The sequence below is a fragment of the Balaenoptera ricei genome, chromosome 8 (genome assembly GCF_028023285.1).
Source record: "Balaenoptera ricei isolate mBalRic1 chromosome 8, mBalRic1.hap2, whole genome shotgun sequence".
In the NCBI taxonomy this organism is placed as follows: domain Eukaryota; kingdom Metazoa; phylum Chordata; class Mammalia; order Artiodactyla; family Balaenopteridae; genus Balaenoptera; species Balaenoptera ricei.
The window spans coordinates 43,745,738-43,763,275 of record NC_082646.1 but is presented as its reverse complement, the minus strand read 5'-3'; the positions used below and the strand labels follow the sequence as shown (position 1 = coordinate 43,763,275).

Here is a 17,538-nt window from a genome sequence, read left to right as displayed (position 1 = left end):
TAAAGGAGCTTGGGCTGTGCCTCTCACAGTGAGTCCTCGATGCCTCGTAAGCCTTTGATACCTGCTTCCTATCATCGTTAGGATTATCCCAGTAGCCTAGAATAGGGAGCCAAAACCTCCAGTAAGATGAAATTGAATAGGAATGAATGTAAAATCCTGTACTTTGAGCCTTCAAAAGGAAACCACACACTTATAGTTTATTGCTTCTCATAAGAAAAAGACTTAAATGGTTTAATTCAATCATGTCACAGAGCTGTGTGACAGGACTGCCACTCAATATAAGTAGAGTCATGAGCTGAATAAATAGACTTGAGATTGTGTTTAAGACTGCAGCAATTTACGCAAGTCTGAGCAAGTTTGATATGCTACTGTTTTGTCCTGGCCATCGTATTTTAAGAAGGAAGCTGGTATATAAGAAAACATCCTGACAGAGGCAACCAGTATAATGAATAACAATTCATTATACATAATGAATGACCTGAGAGATGATTATATGAATTAGAATTTTTTCAGTCTGGGGTGAGGATTCTCAAATATCCTTAAGGATTTATGAGTATGGTAGTTTTAAAATATTGCTCCCAAATTACTTGACCCTCTTCTCATCTAGAGGTGGGGTTTATGACCCCACCGCTTGAATCTGGACTCTGGGACTGCTGGCCAACAGAATATGGATCAAGTGATGCTGTGCCAGTTTCTGGGTTCAAGCCTTAAGAGACTGGCACCTGCCACTTCCTGTCCTTTAGGGCTTTTGCTCAGAACCCAGCCACCATGCTGTGAGGAAGCACAGGCCACACAAAGAGGCTACTTGTAGATATTGGGCCTGTTGACCTCAGCCCCAGCTGAGGTCCCAGCCAGTGGCCACCATCAACCAAAAGACTTGTTTGATGACCACAGGCCCAGATACCTATGACTTGAATTGCATGAAAGATTCCACACAAGAACTGCTCCATTCAACCCCTGGAACAAGGAGAGTTAATAAAAGGATTATGGTTATCTCAAGCCACCTAATTTGAGGTTACTCAGCAGTAGATAACTGGGACAATGTGGGAGAGGAATTTGAGTTTTTCTGTAGAGTTACAGAGAGTAAAAGTAGTCTATAGGAAGCTACAGTCAGTCTAGGCTAAGAATAGGTAGATAGAAACAGGTTCAATAAGAAGAAGAACTTTGGGAAGATTGAACCTATCAAACAACAAGTGGACTGCTTCATAAGGGATTAGTTCTTCTTATTGAAAATATCTAAATAAAGGCCAGATGACTGCAGGTCGGGAACATTGCAGAGGATTTGGGGCATGGGGGAGGGATGAATTTGATAGGAATCCATGCTCGCTGGTTGGTTGGTTGGTTGGTTGGTTGATGTCCCAATTTGCCTAGAAAAGAGTTTTGTACCTAGAAGGCACTGGATGAATATTTTATTAATTCATTTAACAAATATTTATTGAATGCTTATTACATCCACTGTAATAAGATGCTCCAGATCCAGATCCAGATCAGATCCAGATTCTCAGGAAATATCTGTGAATAAAAGAGATGAAAATCCATGCATATACAGAGCTCATATTCTTAAAGAGGGAGACATGCAATAAACAAGCTTATATGTGAAATGTATATAATATATCAGATGATATAAAGTGTCAAAGGCAAATATAAAGTGCCGCAGGGGGGAGATAAGTAATTCCTGAAGAGAGGTTTACAATTTTAAATATAGGGGAATTCCCTGGCAGTCCAGTGGTTAGTGGCCTGGAAATAGCCATTTTTGGTAAATTAAGTGTTGAAGAGAATGACGGAATTGAACTCTTCATCTTAGAAATATTGAATATATTCTCAGACACTCTTGTAATCACTGGGGACAAGGCAGTGGACAAAACACAAGGTCTCGGCTCTCAGGCAACTTATGTACTTATATTCTACTACATGGAGAGGTAAAACTAAAATAAATACATCAGGCAGTTTCAATGATTGAGAAACATGGCCTTCCACCAGCTGCCATAACTCCAGAATTCTCAACGTTCACGCATTTTTGGTCCTATAAACCTCTTGCATCATCCATGGATAGACTTAACAACAAGTTCCTCTTTGTAATTTTGTCATCATAATGCATTGGGCCATGCTGATTGCCTTCTGGCTCTGCCTGGTATTCACGGACCACAAGGGTATCATAGCAAATTGAAACGGGCTGTGCTGTCCTTTCAGGGGTACTGTGTTATTTCTGGTTCCTTTTGTTAGCTGTAAATAACTGAAGAAATTAATCTTTCAGAACTTTGATTAATTGCCAAACCACTGACTATTGATCAATGATGAGAGCAGAAAATCTAGGTTAGGGTGGCAGAGTGAGAGGACACATGGATAGTTTCTAAACAATGGCTAATTCCTTGCATCATTAATGGAAAATGGTGCAGAGGAGGAGATAATGGGGATTCATCTCAGTTTGGCTAAGGTCTCCAGTGCTACTCCTCCTTCTGTATAGGCTAATTCCACATGATGGGCTGAGGTCTAGGGCAGCATGAAGTGTGAAGTCTGAGGAGCTGCTGGAATTGTCAACAATTAATATCCCAGGTACCAACATGGCTGGAGACGTGAGTGGGTCTAGAGAAGTGACAACGGACATTAAGACTTTGAGTTAGTTCAGTTCAGCAAACGTTTATCAAGAGTACACTAGTTTCCAGGAAAGAGATGAAGAAAACAAGGTTCCTACCTTCGAGTGGCTCAGTGTCCTGAAGGAGCCAACACACAAATAGATCATTTGAGTAAACTGTAGACAAGTGTCCACAGTGGCAAGCACAGTTTTGGAAGTAGCTAGAAATCGTTATGCGTAATCATGGGGTCGGCAGTGTTCTCAGTGATGCAAGATGGGTATGAACCCCAGAGTGCACAGTTAAAATCGTGTCTACCTCTACCTGGCCCCCATTCAGAGAATCATAAAGCACTTGGGAGATGTTACATTATCAGTCTCTTCATTTCCTACAGATAAAGAAGCAGAGACCCTTCACTGTCTGAATGTTCTCTCCATTTATTATCATAGGGAAGAGTTTGGGGTAGATTAATTCTCAGTTTCACTCAACAACATGTATTTGGCACTTAGAGCTGTCCCAGGTGTCAGAACAGAACAAGGAATGAGATGGTCCCTGACCTCAAGTTGCTCATGGTCTGGAAGGATTGAGCGCAGACCAACAAGCAAACAGACACATAAAATTGTAAGACGACAATTAGCGTCCTGGAACTATGCACATAGTGGAGTGGGAACAAGGTGAGGGCGTCTACAGCAGTCTGCAGGAGGCAGGAATGGCTTCGCAGAAGGAGTGTTTGAATTGAAGCTTCTGGAATGAGTCAGGCGTATTCCCAAAAGAAGGCCTTCTATGGAGACAAACAGCTATGCAGAGGAATGGAGGTGTAAGAGCATGGCATACTCAGGACCCCCCAGGCTCACCGTGTAGCTGAGCATGGAGGGTGGAAAGGGGCGGGTAGCACATGTTGACAATCAAGGCAGGCCAGATCCTCAGCCTCAAGGAGCCCCTGAAAAAATGCTATGCAGGTCAGTGACATGATCAGATTTTTGAGGAAGAAATAACTCCTTAAAACAAAGGTGAAGGCTAGAGGCAGGGAGACCAGGAGGCCTCTGTGGAAGTCCAAGCACGATGCAGATGAGGCCTGTCCCAGGGCAGCAAGGCAGAAGAGATTGGCGTGAGGGGTGCACGTGAGAGATGCCTGCTGGCCTCCACGTTTGCTTGGATGTGGTTAGTTAGAACAGGGACTCTAGATGGATGCCCAAGATTCTGGTGCAGACCAGTGTGTGAGTGAATGTGGGGGCGTGGTCATCACTGAGACAACACAAATGGAAGAAGGAGGAGGTTTGAGGGTCATGATTTGTCTGTGACTTTTGGGGGGTTAGGGTGCATGTGAGAGGTCCAGAGAGAAGATTCCTAGGAAATAGTTGAACGCATTGGCTTGGAGGTAGGGAACGTGGTTTAGACACAAGAGTGCATATCGGGGAATGATCAGCCAACAGGTGGTGGTTAAAGCCTTGGGTAAAGAAATGGAGGCGTTATGGGTGGAGAGGCAGCTTGGGGTGACTTCATAAAGGGCCTTGAATGATCTACGAAGGCTTTACAAGGTGAGACAGCTTTGGCTAAAGATCTTGTCCAAATAAGACCTGAGTTAGAGTCTAATTTATTAAATAAGTACCCACGGAGCATGGCTTGACACAAAGGTGAGAGCAGTGAACAAAAAGGCACAATCTGTTTTTGCCCTTATGCAGCCTATCAGCTTGGTGGAGAACCATGTATTTACTTAATTTCCACAACCATAAGTGTTGCAAAAGAAAACTATAGGGTGAATTAAGAGTACATATTTCAGGAGGTGGAGAGAGTGGGGGGCCGGCCCTTGGTCTGTGAGGTCAAGGAGGCGTCTCTGAGGAAATGGCATTTCAGCTAGATCCAAAGGATGAGTAGGCAAGATCCGGTGAAGGGAGGGGGAGAGGACGGCATGTGCAAATGCCCTGAGATGGAAGACACTGTGTTGGAGCACCTGAAGGATGCCTGTGTGGCCTGAGGGAGCATGAGAGCTGGTACCCAGGGTGAGGCGGTGATGTAGGTGTGCCTGCTTCCCATGGCACGCGTGGAGGCTGCTTCATGAGCCTGTGCAGCTGCCACCCTTCCCTGCCTATAAGCAGATACCTCGAGGACCTGGGTTTTTAAATCCAGGTCAACTCCGAAAGGAAGCATCTTTATAGCAGCAGGATCCTCAAGTGAGCAGTGAACTGCAGCCAGGAGGGTCCTTCTGTTCCTTGGCAGCCACCTGGCCCCGAGGCAGCCCCAGAGCTCCACCTCGGAGCCCGCTACAGGGAGTTTGTTGACAAGCAATGAGGAGGTGATTTTGTGCACGGTAAAGACAGCGAGAGTTGTCTGGATTTGGAAAAGGGGCCGTTGAAGCAGTAAAGAGAGGCAGAGGAGTTGGGCAGCCAAGAAATCAACATGTTTTGGTCAACACAGCTCACCTGGGAGTATAACATTTTAGTTCAGCAGCAGCAGTAAAACATGCCTCTCCAGAACTTACCATGTCCAGGAATTAGCTCAAGAGTCAAAATCCAGCCTTGGCACCTAATGGCCTGACGTGTTTCTTTTGTAAAACATAACAAACCAATTGGGAAAATAACCTTGGAAGGAAAGTGGATGGATTTTTCTTTTTTTTACACAGAAGGTTCTTATTAGTTTTCTATTTCATACGTATTAGTGTATATATGTCAATCCCAATCTCCCAATTCATCCCCCCAACACACACACTTTCCCCCCTTGGTGTCCATGCATTTGTTCTCTACATCTGTGTCTCTATTTCTGCCCTGCAAACCGGTTCATCTGTACCATTTTTCTAGATTCCACATATATGTGTTAATATATGATATTTGTTTTTCTCTTTCTGATTTACTTCACTCTGTATGACAGTCTCTAGATCCATCCATGTCTCTACAAATGACCCAATTTCGTTCCTTTTTATGGTTGAGTAATATTCCATTCTATTTATGTACCACATCTTCTTTATCCATTTGTCTGTCGATGGACACCTAGGTTGCTTCCATGACCTGGCTATTGTAAATAGTGCTGCAATGAACACTGGGGTGCATGTGTCTTTTTGAATTATGGTTTTCTCTTGGTATATGCCCAGTAGTGGGATTGCTGGGTCATATGGTAATTCTATTTTTAGTTTTTTAAGGAACCTCCATACTGTTCTCCATAGTGGCTGTATTAATTTACATTCCCACCAACAGTGCAAGAGGGTTCTGTTTTCTCCACACCCTCTCCAGCATTTGCTGTATGTAGATTTTCTGATGATGCCCATTCTAACCCATGTGAGATGATAGCTCATTGTAGTTTTGATTTGCATTTCTCTAATGATTAGTGATGTTGAGCAGCTTTACATGTGCCTCTTGGCCATCTGTATGTCTTCTTTGGAGAAATGTCTATTTAGGTCTTCTGCCCATTTTTAGATTGGGTTGTTTGTTTTTTAATATTGAGCTGAATGAGCTTTTTATATATTTTGGAGATTAATCCTTTGTCCGTTGATTTGTTTACAAATATTTTCTCCCATTCTGAGGGTTGTCTTTTCGTCTTCTTTATAGTTTCCTTTGCTGTGCAAAAGCTTTTAAGTTTCATTAGGTCCCATTTGTTTATTTTTGTTTTTATTTCCATTACTATAGGAGGTGGGTCAAAAAAGATCTTGCTGTGATTTATGTCAAAGCATGTTCTTCCTATGTTTTCCTCTAAGAGTTTTATAGTGCCTGGCCTTACATTTAGGTCTTTAATCCATTTTGAGTTTATTTTTGTGTATGGTGTTAGGGAGTGTTCTAATTTCATTCTTTTACATGTAGCTGTCCAGTTTTCCCAGCACTGCTTATTGAAGAGACTGTCTTCTCTCCACCGTGTATCCTTGCCTCCTTTCTCATAGATTAGTTGACCATAGGTGTGTGGGTTTATCTCTGGGCTTTCTATCCTGTTCCATTGATCTATATTTCTGTTTTTTGTGCCAGTACCATATTGTATTGATTACTGTAGCTTTGTAGTATAGTGTGAAGTCAGGGAGTCTGATTCCTCCAGCTCTGTTTTTTTTCCCTCAAGATTGCTTTGGCTATTCAGGGTCTTTTGTGTCTCCATACAAATTTTAAGACTTTTTGTTCTAATTCTGTAAAAAATGCCATTGGTAATTTGATAGGGATTGCACTGAATCTGTAGATTGCTTTGGGTAGTATAGTCATTTTCACAATATTGATTCTTCCAATCCAAGAACACGGTATATCTCTCCATCTGTTTGTGTCATCTTTGATTTCTTTTATCAGTGTCTTATAGTTTTCTGAGTACAGGTCTTTTACCTCCTTAGGTAGGTTTATTCCTAGGTATTTTATTCTTTTTTGTTGCAGTGGTGAATGGGATTGTTTCCTTAATTTCTTTTTCTGATCTTTCGTCATTAGTGTATAGGAATGCAAGAGATTTCTGTGCATTAATTTTGTATCCTGCGGCTTTACCAGATTCATTGATTAGCTCTAGTAGTTTTCTGGTGGCATCTTTAGGATTCTCTATGTATAGTGTCACGTCGTCTGCAAACAGTGACAGTTTTACTTCTTCTTTTCCGCTTTGTGTTCCTTTTATTTCTTTTTCTTCTCTGATTGCCATGGCTAGGATTTCCAAAACTGTTGAATAATAGTGGCGAGAGTGGACACCCTTCTCTTGTTCCTGATCTTAGAGGAAATGCTTTCAGTTTTTCACCATTGAGAATGATGTTTGCTGTGAGTTTGTCATATACGGCCTTTATTATGTTGAGGTAGGTTCCCTTTATACCCACTTTCTGGAGAGTTTTTATCATAAATGGGTGTTGAATTTTGTCAAAAGCTTTTTCTGCATCTATTGAGATGATCATATGGTTTTTATTCTTCAATTTGTTAATATGGTGTATCATATTGATTGATTTGTGTATATTGAAGAATCCTTGCATCCCTGGGATAAATCCCACTTGATCATGGTGTATGATCCTTTAATGTGTTGTTTGATTCTGTTTGCTAGTATTTTGTTGAGCATTTTTGCATCTATATTCATCAGTGAGATTGGTCTGTAAGTTTATTTTTTTGTAGTATCTTTGTCTGGTTTTGGTATCAGGGTGATGGATTTTTTCAAAGAAAGCAAGAACTCCTATGAAAATTTATCTGAAGTCTATTAAATCCATCCTCCTAAGCCGCTTGTAAGAGAAACCTAACTAGATTGCAGTTCCATTTTGCAAAAAGTCATAAATTTGTTTTTCCACATTTTGGGCCTTTTTTCCCCTCATTTTTCCTGTCAGGTTGCTTCATTAGGTGGAAAACTGGATGACCAGGGGCTGTACTTTACTGTTGTTTTTCTCCTATTGATGCCTCGAGTGCATCTTTATGTTCCTTCCAGCCTCCAAATATGTATTTTGAGGTAATAAGGTGTCTTATTCAAGGTAATGATTTAAAGATTGAGTAGAGGTTCCTCTAGGTTTTGTGGTTGAACACAATATCAAGAATTGCCAAAAGTTCAATACCTGACTTTAGGCTTAATAACAATGAGACCTCAAGCCTATGTTTTCTCATCTGCAAAATGCAAATAAACAAACCTGCTCCACTTACTGAGGAGAGTTTTTTTGGTAAATGAATGAGGTAATACATGGAAGAGTGCTTATATGGCACCATCTGCATATTAACTATTAATATGATAATAATTATCATCACTATGACCAAGAAGAAGATTATTCACACTAAGACTCAAAGACATTTTACATCTGACATGCAAATTCCTTATCTACATATTCTTCTTTTCTCTCTTCTCTCAATTTTCACAGACATGCATAAGAATAACATCTCAGATATGGAAAGGGGTTGGCCATCCCCCTCCACTTCCCAAAGAGGAAAAAAATTATTTTGTGACTGTTAAAAACATATTTTAACTGTCAAAGGTGTTTACAACCAGCCATCAAAATTGTGAAGTATACATCAGAGTTTTCCTTTGGTTCGGTGACAATGTAAAAATCACAAATTTTACAGGAAAATGGAAAAGAAGGAAAGGAACATGAATACTGAAAGAATTTGGATGCTGACAGCAGTTCCCACTAATTAGATGAAATATCCATGGGTTAACATATAATAAAGGTTATATTGTTTTTTGTGTCTGTTGAGGGGAGCATATTTTAGGTCTACTACAGCTATATAACCTGACACATTTCGTAAAGTCAATCCTATTTCTTCTCCTTCTCCACTCCACACCACAATAAGAGCCTTGCCTCCTTCCTACCCTTTCAGCAATGATTTCCATTACTGGATTTAAGACCTTCCCTGCTTTTATGGATGAACTATGAAGAGTTATGCATTTGACATGAACTACAGGAATAAGAGAAGTTGAGATGCTAAGGCACAGAATAGACCTTTCATGGGGTGACAGGGGAAAGAGTGGCGAAAAAGTTTTTCTCTTTTCTAATTGTAAAATGCTTTCTCTTTCAAAACTCAGGTGACTGTGACAGACGGTGGTTTCTCTCCAAAACAGTCAACCATTTGGGTGGTGGTTCAGGTTTTGGATGAAAATGACAACAAGCCCCAGTTCCCAGAGAAGGTCTACCAGATCAAGCTGCCAGAACGTGACCGGAAGAAGAGGGGAGAACCCATTTATAGGGCTTTTGCATTTGATAGAGATGAGGGCCCCAACGCAGAGATTTCCTACAGTATCGTGGATGGGAATGATGATGGAAAGTTCTTCATTGACCCTAAAACTGGCATGGTTTCTTCCAGAAAGCAATTTACAGCAGGGAGTTATGACATTCTAACGGTAAGATTTTTATGAACCTCAATAACATTAATGCGGGGGAGGAAGTTATTTTCTTAGTCATGTATATTTTTTAAGCAAAAAATCTCTGGGGTAAAAAGTGCAGCCACACAACAGTGGAAGGCTACTTTCTGTTTCAGTGTTATTCTTAATGAGACCATTTCCTTTGGTTGTGTCCTATCAGCCAAACTCCCCATTCCCAGTACACAGCCTGCTCCAACATTTACTCAATTACACTTCCTGTGGCCCCAGATCATTTCAAGGTACGGAACATAGATGTAAACTGAGGGGAGGGGAATGAATAGCAGAGTGACATAACCTTCCCACCACTCATTATGTCCTGAAAATATCCCAAAGAAAACAACTCTTGTAATTGTTGACAATGGGATAGAACATGAATTTAGCTGTATAAATTGTGAGACACAAATCGTAGCTAGGCTCATTCTGTAAAAAGTGAAAAAACTTAAGTAAAAAATGACTAAATTTTTCATTGTTAGAAAATTAAAAATAAAAACAAACATGGGCACCATCTCAAATAGAGGCTTAAACTCCCATATCTAAGGTGCCAGCCTGCACTCCCCACCCCCAACCACTTTAGATTTTTAATGCCTAAGCCCGAAGGGGGACTGCTCAGCCTCACAGGTGATGGGCACTTCCCAGGGTCTCAACAACTGTCAAGAGTTAGCAGCACCATCTGCCATCCTTCTCTTAGTCTTCAGCCTTCTCCACTGTGTATGGGCGATCCTTTATTATTTTAAAGGATAGTCTGAGTGCGTTTATTTATCTTTGTACTCTTATGGTCTGGACTTGGATTCCTTTCCCTGCTCAGTAATGTATCCAGAAGAGTGGGCAGAGAAAAGAAAATAATAATATAATAAAAAATAGCCCTTTTTCTACCATTAGCAGCTCTCAAGTAATATGTGCTGTTGCAGTTGTGTGAGACTTGCCAATGGGAATCTTTGAGGACCGGGAGGATTGCAGTGGATACTGTTGGTACCCTGTCCAGATCCCCTTTATCAGGCTGGTGCAGACATCCCCCAACTGTCGTGAGTGTTGGCTGCTAAGGGCTCACAGCTGCCCCCTTCTCCAGAGAGTCATCCTTGGCTGAACTTTTTGGCCCAAGAGGTTCCACACTCCTACCCCAGCCCAGCAGCCCACAGCCAATAACTACTAACTGACACCAGATATAAAAGTCCAAACTCCTTGCCTGCAGGTGGATCCAACACTTTGATACAATTATTCAGAGCTCCCTTTGGGATCAGGCTGAGGTTAGACTTCAGCTGAGACCACACCCTTGCTTAGCATCGTCCCGTGTCCGTCCTGCTTTCTTCACTCCCTTTCTCCTGGGAACACTTCCTCCTGAAACCATTTGTACGCAAATCCCTATCTCAGACTCTGCTCCTAGGAAACCCTACCTAAGACATCTACCTTCAAGCATCCTTCATCTCACAGGAGTTTGCTGGGGCAGAGTGATCATCCATGAACATAGCATTAGGGAGCTATGAGTTGTCACTATTTTTAAAGGCTATAACTATTAGCGACGCACCTAAAAATGTTTTTATTGATGTAATATTTTAAAATCTGTTTTTTATTTTGATTTTTAAATTTCTGTCATTGATGTCTGCTTGTTGGACTTAACTGCATTCCCCCCCCACCCCCAACACACACATTTAAATCCAGGACACCACAGCTGTTAACCCTGCATATCTGGGCAAGGAAACATGCTTTTCTCAGTCCTTAGACCATAAAGAAGAGACATTAACACCCTCTTCCTTACCCCACTGGCTCGAGGAGCCCATGTTTCCACCAAGAGAGGTCCCTTTCACCCCTTCAGAGTTAGCGTAACTGAAGGGCGTCTGAGATGAATTTTGCAAGGCTGATGCCTTTCCCACGCCCCCTCCCATTATCCTCCTGGAATCCTATGTGACAATTCTATGTGTCTATGTGATGCACTTTATTCCCTTTCCAACACTACCACCAGAGGTATAAGGAATCAAATTAGCTCTTGCTACTCATGTAATGATCATTCATGTCCGTAAAACACTAAAATTTGTAAGTGCACCATAGATTTTTCAAGTTTTCCACATCTGCAAGGTTGGCAGTGATTCAAATCACCTTCTGGCAAATGTGGTGTGGGCCCCCCACGTGACCAAGTTGTTTTCCCCAATTCCTGAGCCCATTCTCTCCAGATCTCCACTGTCTTCTTCCCCTTGCTGACCCTGTGATGAGGATGGACTCTCAGCCCAACAACATATGAGTGACAGATCGAGACTTCCACCAGGATCCGGGCTCTAAGACAGCTTTCTGTTCTCTCCGTGTGTGAGTAGATAAAGGCAGTGGACAATGGGCGCCCTCAGAAGTCCTCCACGGCCCGCCTCCACATTGAATGGATTAAGAAACCACCTCCTTCACCTGTACCGTTGACCTTCGATGAGCCATTTTATAACTTTACAGTCATGGAAAGCGATAGAGTCACCGAGATTGTAGGGGTGGTGTCTGTGCAGCCAGCTAACACCCCTCTGTGGTTTGACATCGTTGGTAAGTTCGAGTCCTCCAGAGCAGTACTGGGCAATGTAATCATTGACTGTTCAGAGCAACTAACAAAACAAACAAACAAAAGACACAGTGATTAGCACTAAGATTAAAAAGATGTATAGTGCTGGAATGCAAAAGAGCCAGTAAAATGAATAATTGACCTGTGCTTTCATTCTGACTCTGTAGCTAAGCTGAACAGAAAGTGCTCTCTGGCTGGATTTTCCATAGTATGTTATTTACTGCAATCTTAATGTCTTTCTGTGTGTCATTTAAATTCTATTGTCACACTTGGCTAATCTCATTTCTAAATGTATTGATGGTACTGGACTTGCTGTCCTTCATTTCTCTCTTTTTCTTCACCTTTTTCTGCATTCTGTTCTTTTTTTTTTTTTTCTGCTCCCGACTGCCCTGCTTCAAGGTGGCAAGCATGCTCGAGAGATGTTCTATATTCTACAGACAGCTTGTGGGCAGAACTGTTCAACAGAAGGTACCCTTAGTGCAAACACATTTGCTAAAATACAGCTATCCAATCTGCCTTTTACGGGTTTTTTTTTTTTTTTAAGCAAATTAAATTACATCTTTCATAACTGCCTGTGACAGGCTGAAGTGCAGCCCACAAATTTCATACATGCCTCTAACAGCTATTGCATTACTCACTCGTATCCAGTGACTCCTTTGTTTGAGGTTTGATGGGTTTGGATTTGGGGCAGGGGTGGGGGGTTGTTCTGATTTCTTTAAAAAAATTTTTTTCTTTGCTTTTGAGGTATGTGGGCTTTTTTTTGTTTTGTTTTGATCTTTTTGTAGGTTGGTTTAACTGGGCCTTTTCCAATTGAAAAGTAAATTCAAATAGATCCCACCCCCTCGGTTTTGCAGCAGGAGTGCCATTCGTAGACCAGAAAGCCCCACCAGGAGAGTCCCTGACTGCTGTCCACAATAGGAAGGGCAGGAAATGCAGCCTAGATATATAGCCAGGGAGAGCTTCCCGTGAGAGCCGAATACAGAAAGCAGATGGATGCAGGCAGGATAGACCTTGGAAGCCAACCTTTAAATTCCTTGAAAGAAAGCAAGCAAGCACGCCAGGCTACAAAAAGAGAGGGCAAAACAGCACCACTGCCCTCCACAACCAGGCGGTGAGAGGCAGTGGAGAGGAAATAAGTGCTGAGGGCCAGGAAACAAAACGAGGGGAGAGAGTGTGCGCCAGCCCTGGATCTGACACTGGGTCGAGCTGGAGCTGACTTCCCACAGTTCTCCGTGGAAGGCAGCGAATCTAGGGAACTGGTCTGGGGGAATCATTTCCTTCCACATGTCACTGCTTGGATAGTATGGGTAGGAAACCTGCCTCTCTTCCCAGGAATGGCTGGGTCTGGGGAAAGCATTTAGAACATTCCACATCTGTTTCAATGAAGCACAGAAAAAGAATGCCCCATGACCCCCAATCAAACTTCAGTAGAGGGTCCTCTGAACTCCCCAAAAGAAAGGGCTTGTTTTCTACCTATTTCATTTTATGGAATGCCAGTAGAACGTCTGTGTTTTACTTAATGGGCATTAATCCTACCATCCCTGTACATGACCATCCTCGTTTCCAAGCTTTCAACTCCGTCTTCATTTCCACTTAACGCATTTGAAATGGAACCTCTTCTGATTCATGAAAGATGTCTCCGCTTCTGTATCTTCGCAGTCATTTTCAGGTCATTAAGTTATTATCCAATGCAGTGTCTTCTTTCTTGGTGAAACAGAGGGTCACACCTATGCGTCGCCTGGTTGTCTGTGCTGTCACCTTTGGTGATTCCTTCAGAACCACCCTCAGTCAGTCACAGAAGATGCATCTCAGTCTCAATGTGTCCCCGGTGCAATCATGACTTCTTTTAAATAACTCGAGGAAGAGTACAGTGGAAAGCCAGCAGGCTGCAGGGCTCCTGCCGTGCTGTCCCGAGATGTGAGAGGAGTTGCCGTCTGCCATCAGCCACCAGTTCATCTCCCTCCTCCCGTGACGCCCCAGTTTGCAAGCACCTCTACAGCCTGACAGCACCGCTTCTCTCCCTTGTGTGATGCATGCCTGCAACCTCCTGACATACAGCACATCCCACCCACCCCAGGATGCCCTCGCTTGCACTTCTTGCCAGAAATCTTGCAAGCACAGCTTTCGCTGATGCTCAGTCTGACCAACCACCTGACCCCAGTTATCCAGTCGCTTTTGCAATTCCTCAGCGTCCCTGCATGTGTGTGTATGGTGTGTATAGGTAAGCATGCCTAGTGGTGCTCTATGTAACCTTACTTGCACGAATTCCATGCCAGCATTATTAGTGCTAGTGTACATTTTCATTTGTGTTTATCCTAGCTTCAGTGTTAACCCTTAAGGTCAAGGTCTTTGCCTACTGATTCCTTCCTCCTGCCAATGCTTCTTTTGATGTCCATCCACGGGGAGTGGAATAAACAATGGTGACCGATGGAGACGCCGCAGGCAGCCCATGTGTTAACACTACTGATGCCTCCTGAGACCCATGCGGAGTCAGTGTGACCTTCCACTGTATTCCCAGCCTGAGCAACACAGCACCTTTGACCAAACGAGGACTGGTCCAAGAAGAGACGGTCAGTTGACAGATGAGAGTCCTCACTGGATGAAGTCCCTTTAGGCTGCTTCAAATCCATATCCAGGAATCATGATCAAAGACATGGCATCCGTTTTCATGTTTCTCCATCTTTATTCCTAAATCTATACTCTTTTTATAGAATCCTCTCAGTTTTAGTACACAAGTACTTCTCTTAATGAAGACCTACCGGGTTGTTCCTCTAGTCTAGATACTTCCATTGCAGATTTCACTGTATATCTCGTAACATCTAGTCAAGCTCCTCCTGCAAGTTGAACTTACTGGGCCAGATGCTCAAACAGAACATGATTTTATTTCCATCCCCGCATCCAGCCAACATATTGAAATGTCAACTGTTTATTTCACGGCAAAACTACAAACTTCTCCCCAGGTGCTGGCTGCACTCAGAATGGATATGGTGGATATGGTCCTCCTTCCACCAAATCCCCCTTCTGAAAATCCTTTCTGATCTAAGAGAGTCATATTTTTTCCAACCTGCTGACAACACCTTTCCCCTTCTCTAAAAACCTATTGTTTCCTTTATCATATTCAGATGTTTCATTCTTACTTTCAAGCTTTCTTGCTTGTTTATCCTTGGCCACTGAAACTCTCCTCTGTCCCTTCCCTTCCTCCTTACCTAAACATCTTCCCTGGCCAGGCTAGCATAGAGGAGAGAGAGGGAAAGTGCTTCTCAGTACTTAAGAAACATAGCAGTGTACTATAGCTGGATAGACACCTATACAGACACTTAACGGTTACAGACAATACCACCTCCCGGCCTAACAGTTACAGCTTACAAATGCTATAACTAATGAATTCTCATTAAATCAGCAGAAATAGTGTTCCAGCATGCCTTTTCCCCTGAGAGTATTGTCTCCTCATTTCCATATTTCGAAATCTGCCCGAATCTTGTTTAACTGCATTTCTTTTCCTCCCACCGTGATATGAATTCACAAAAACCATGTCGAGAGCAAGATTTCGTTCCCAAGTCCGGACCCCGCCAACAAGGACCTGCCAGATACTTTCTTGTGCCTCCAAAGAGACCACTGCTTACAATGTTACGGAGCTGGACTCTCCTCAGCTTCCAGAAACAGAAGCCCACTTGTAACCGAGTTAAGAAAGCTATAATTAAAAGGAAACATTATAAAGTTCAGCTGTTCTGTGGTTAAACAGCCCAATGCACAGCATGTCCCTTCCCTGTGTTAAAAGGGAAAGAAAATGAAGGGAGCAAAACTAACTCACAATCCTTTGTGGCTTTATCACATATCTTCACACTTCTCAGGAAACTATGATTTCAACTTAGCAGCATCTTGATTTACATACTCTCTAATGTGCGTGCAATCTGGTCCCTGTATCCTTATCCCACGGGCAAATATTTGTATTGTAAAGATCACTGTTATTACACACTTCAGACAATTCCTCTTTACCTCCAGTTTGATGGGGGATGCTACCACCCACTTTTCTAGCTTTTCCCCTGACTTAGACTAGAAAAACTGTTTTCCTTGTAGACAGTAAGCACTTACAATGTCTCTGTTTATTGGCCTCACCCAATATGTAGAGAACAGAAAGGCTGTTCTTTGAAAATAATCCTCTGATGGTACAAGGTAACACATGGGTCCAGCTCTAGCAGAAATACATTTCTGTGTTGCGGATACAGAAGGACTGCCTGGGCCCTTAGTTTGTCATAGGTTCCTGCGGAGTTTGGGTTCTTGACTGCTTCTGTCTCATAAGCTTATACCTGTCCTTCTAGAACCTTGTCCCTAATGGAGCCATCTCTTAATAGGGTTCCATCAAATAGGCAAGTTAAAGTCTTTGATGGCACCCTGACTAGCACATCATCTCTCGGGGTCTTCTCTAACCTCATGGCCAGATTTCTTTATCACAAAACTCTCCCCCACCCCTCCCAAGAGAAGCTATGTCTGTGTCCCATTTTTTTTTTTTTAAAGATTTATTGATTGATTGATTGATTGTTATGTTGGGTCTTCATTTCTGTGCTAGGGCTTTCTCTAGTTGCGGCAAGTGGGGGCCACTCTTCATCGTGGTGCGCAGGCCTCTCACTATCGTGACCTCTCTTGTTCCAGAGCACAGGCTCCAGACGCGCAGGCTCAGTAGTTGTGGCTCACGGGCCCAGTTGCTCCGTGGCATGTGGGATCCTCCCAGACCAGGGCTCGAACCCGTGTCCCCTGCATTAGCAGGCAGATTCGCAACCGCTGCGCCACCAGGGAAGCCTGTGTCCCATTTTTAATGCAGCTCTTCCTCCATCAGGATGACGCTTGCTCAGAGTCATCAGTTGACATCATTTCTTCTAATTGGATCCCAAACATGCCTCTCTTTTCTCCATAGCAACAATGTGGTCCATAGGAACACACCTGAAGAGACTTTAGGAAAATAATAAAAAGCCTAAAACAGCTTCGGCTATTATCGTTTGTAAGAAAATGAATTTTAAACCAGATTCTAGACAGGATTTTCCTTCCTACCACTGTTTCCCACCTCCAGCCTGCATCTCCTGCCTTCCATGTAAATATCCGTTCTAGCCCCGTACTGTGCTTGCTTCATTCCAAGGCAGAAAATTATTCATGATCAAACCTTAGAAATGGTGTTTAGCATTTTTCCTTAAGTTAGGTGTACATGCTGAACTTGAATGAGCAGCTTGCGAACAACTCCCTTAATTCATTGAGATGCAGCGGCTCAGTGTTTTGGAAGCTTCTCCCATAGCTCGTCTCCCTTGGTGACTACTAGATTTTGGTTGGTATTTTTACCATCGCACGTAGAGTGGATTGGAATCATAGCTAGGGGAGGGGCCCGGAAGCTTCTCTAGAGGGAAAGCTGTGAGATAGTCAGCATTGGATCTCATTATGGAGAGATGGTGATTCTTTAAAGAAAAGCTTAACTAAATCATGGCCCAACACCCTGCTGCCTGGTACATTCCAGCAGTAGCTGCTGGCTCAAAGTCTTTTCATTCCTGTCCCATTTTTAAAGCTTTCTGGGACACTCCGACTTGCAATGTTTAACTTTAGAATCCAGTAGAAATCCAACACGCCTCTCGTGCTCTTTGTTTACTCCTTAACACCCGTCTTGACCGAAAATGGTCAAAGAGAAATGTC

The 17,538-nt window shown here is 42.8% G+C and overlaps 1 protein-coding gene across 2 annotated transcripts in view; it reads left to right on the top strand.

The window, feature by feature from the left end:
- The window catches only part of FAT3 (FAT atypical cadherin 3), a 559,321-nt gene that overhangs the window by 398,968 nt on the left and 142,815 nt on the right, over positions 1-17,538 (top strand). For both annotated transcript variants that reach the window (XM_059929409.1, XM_059929408.1), the window contains exons 4-5: positions 9,000-9,314; positions 11,639-11,849. In XM_059929409.1, the coding sequence (XP_059785392.1) occupies positions 9,000-9,314; positions 11,639-11,849 (526 nt within the window). The remainder of the gene's footprint in view (positions 1-8,999; positions 9,315-11,638; positions 11,850-17,538) is intronic.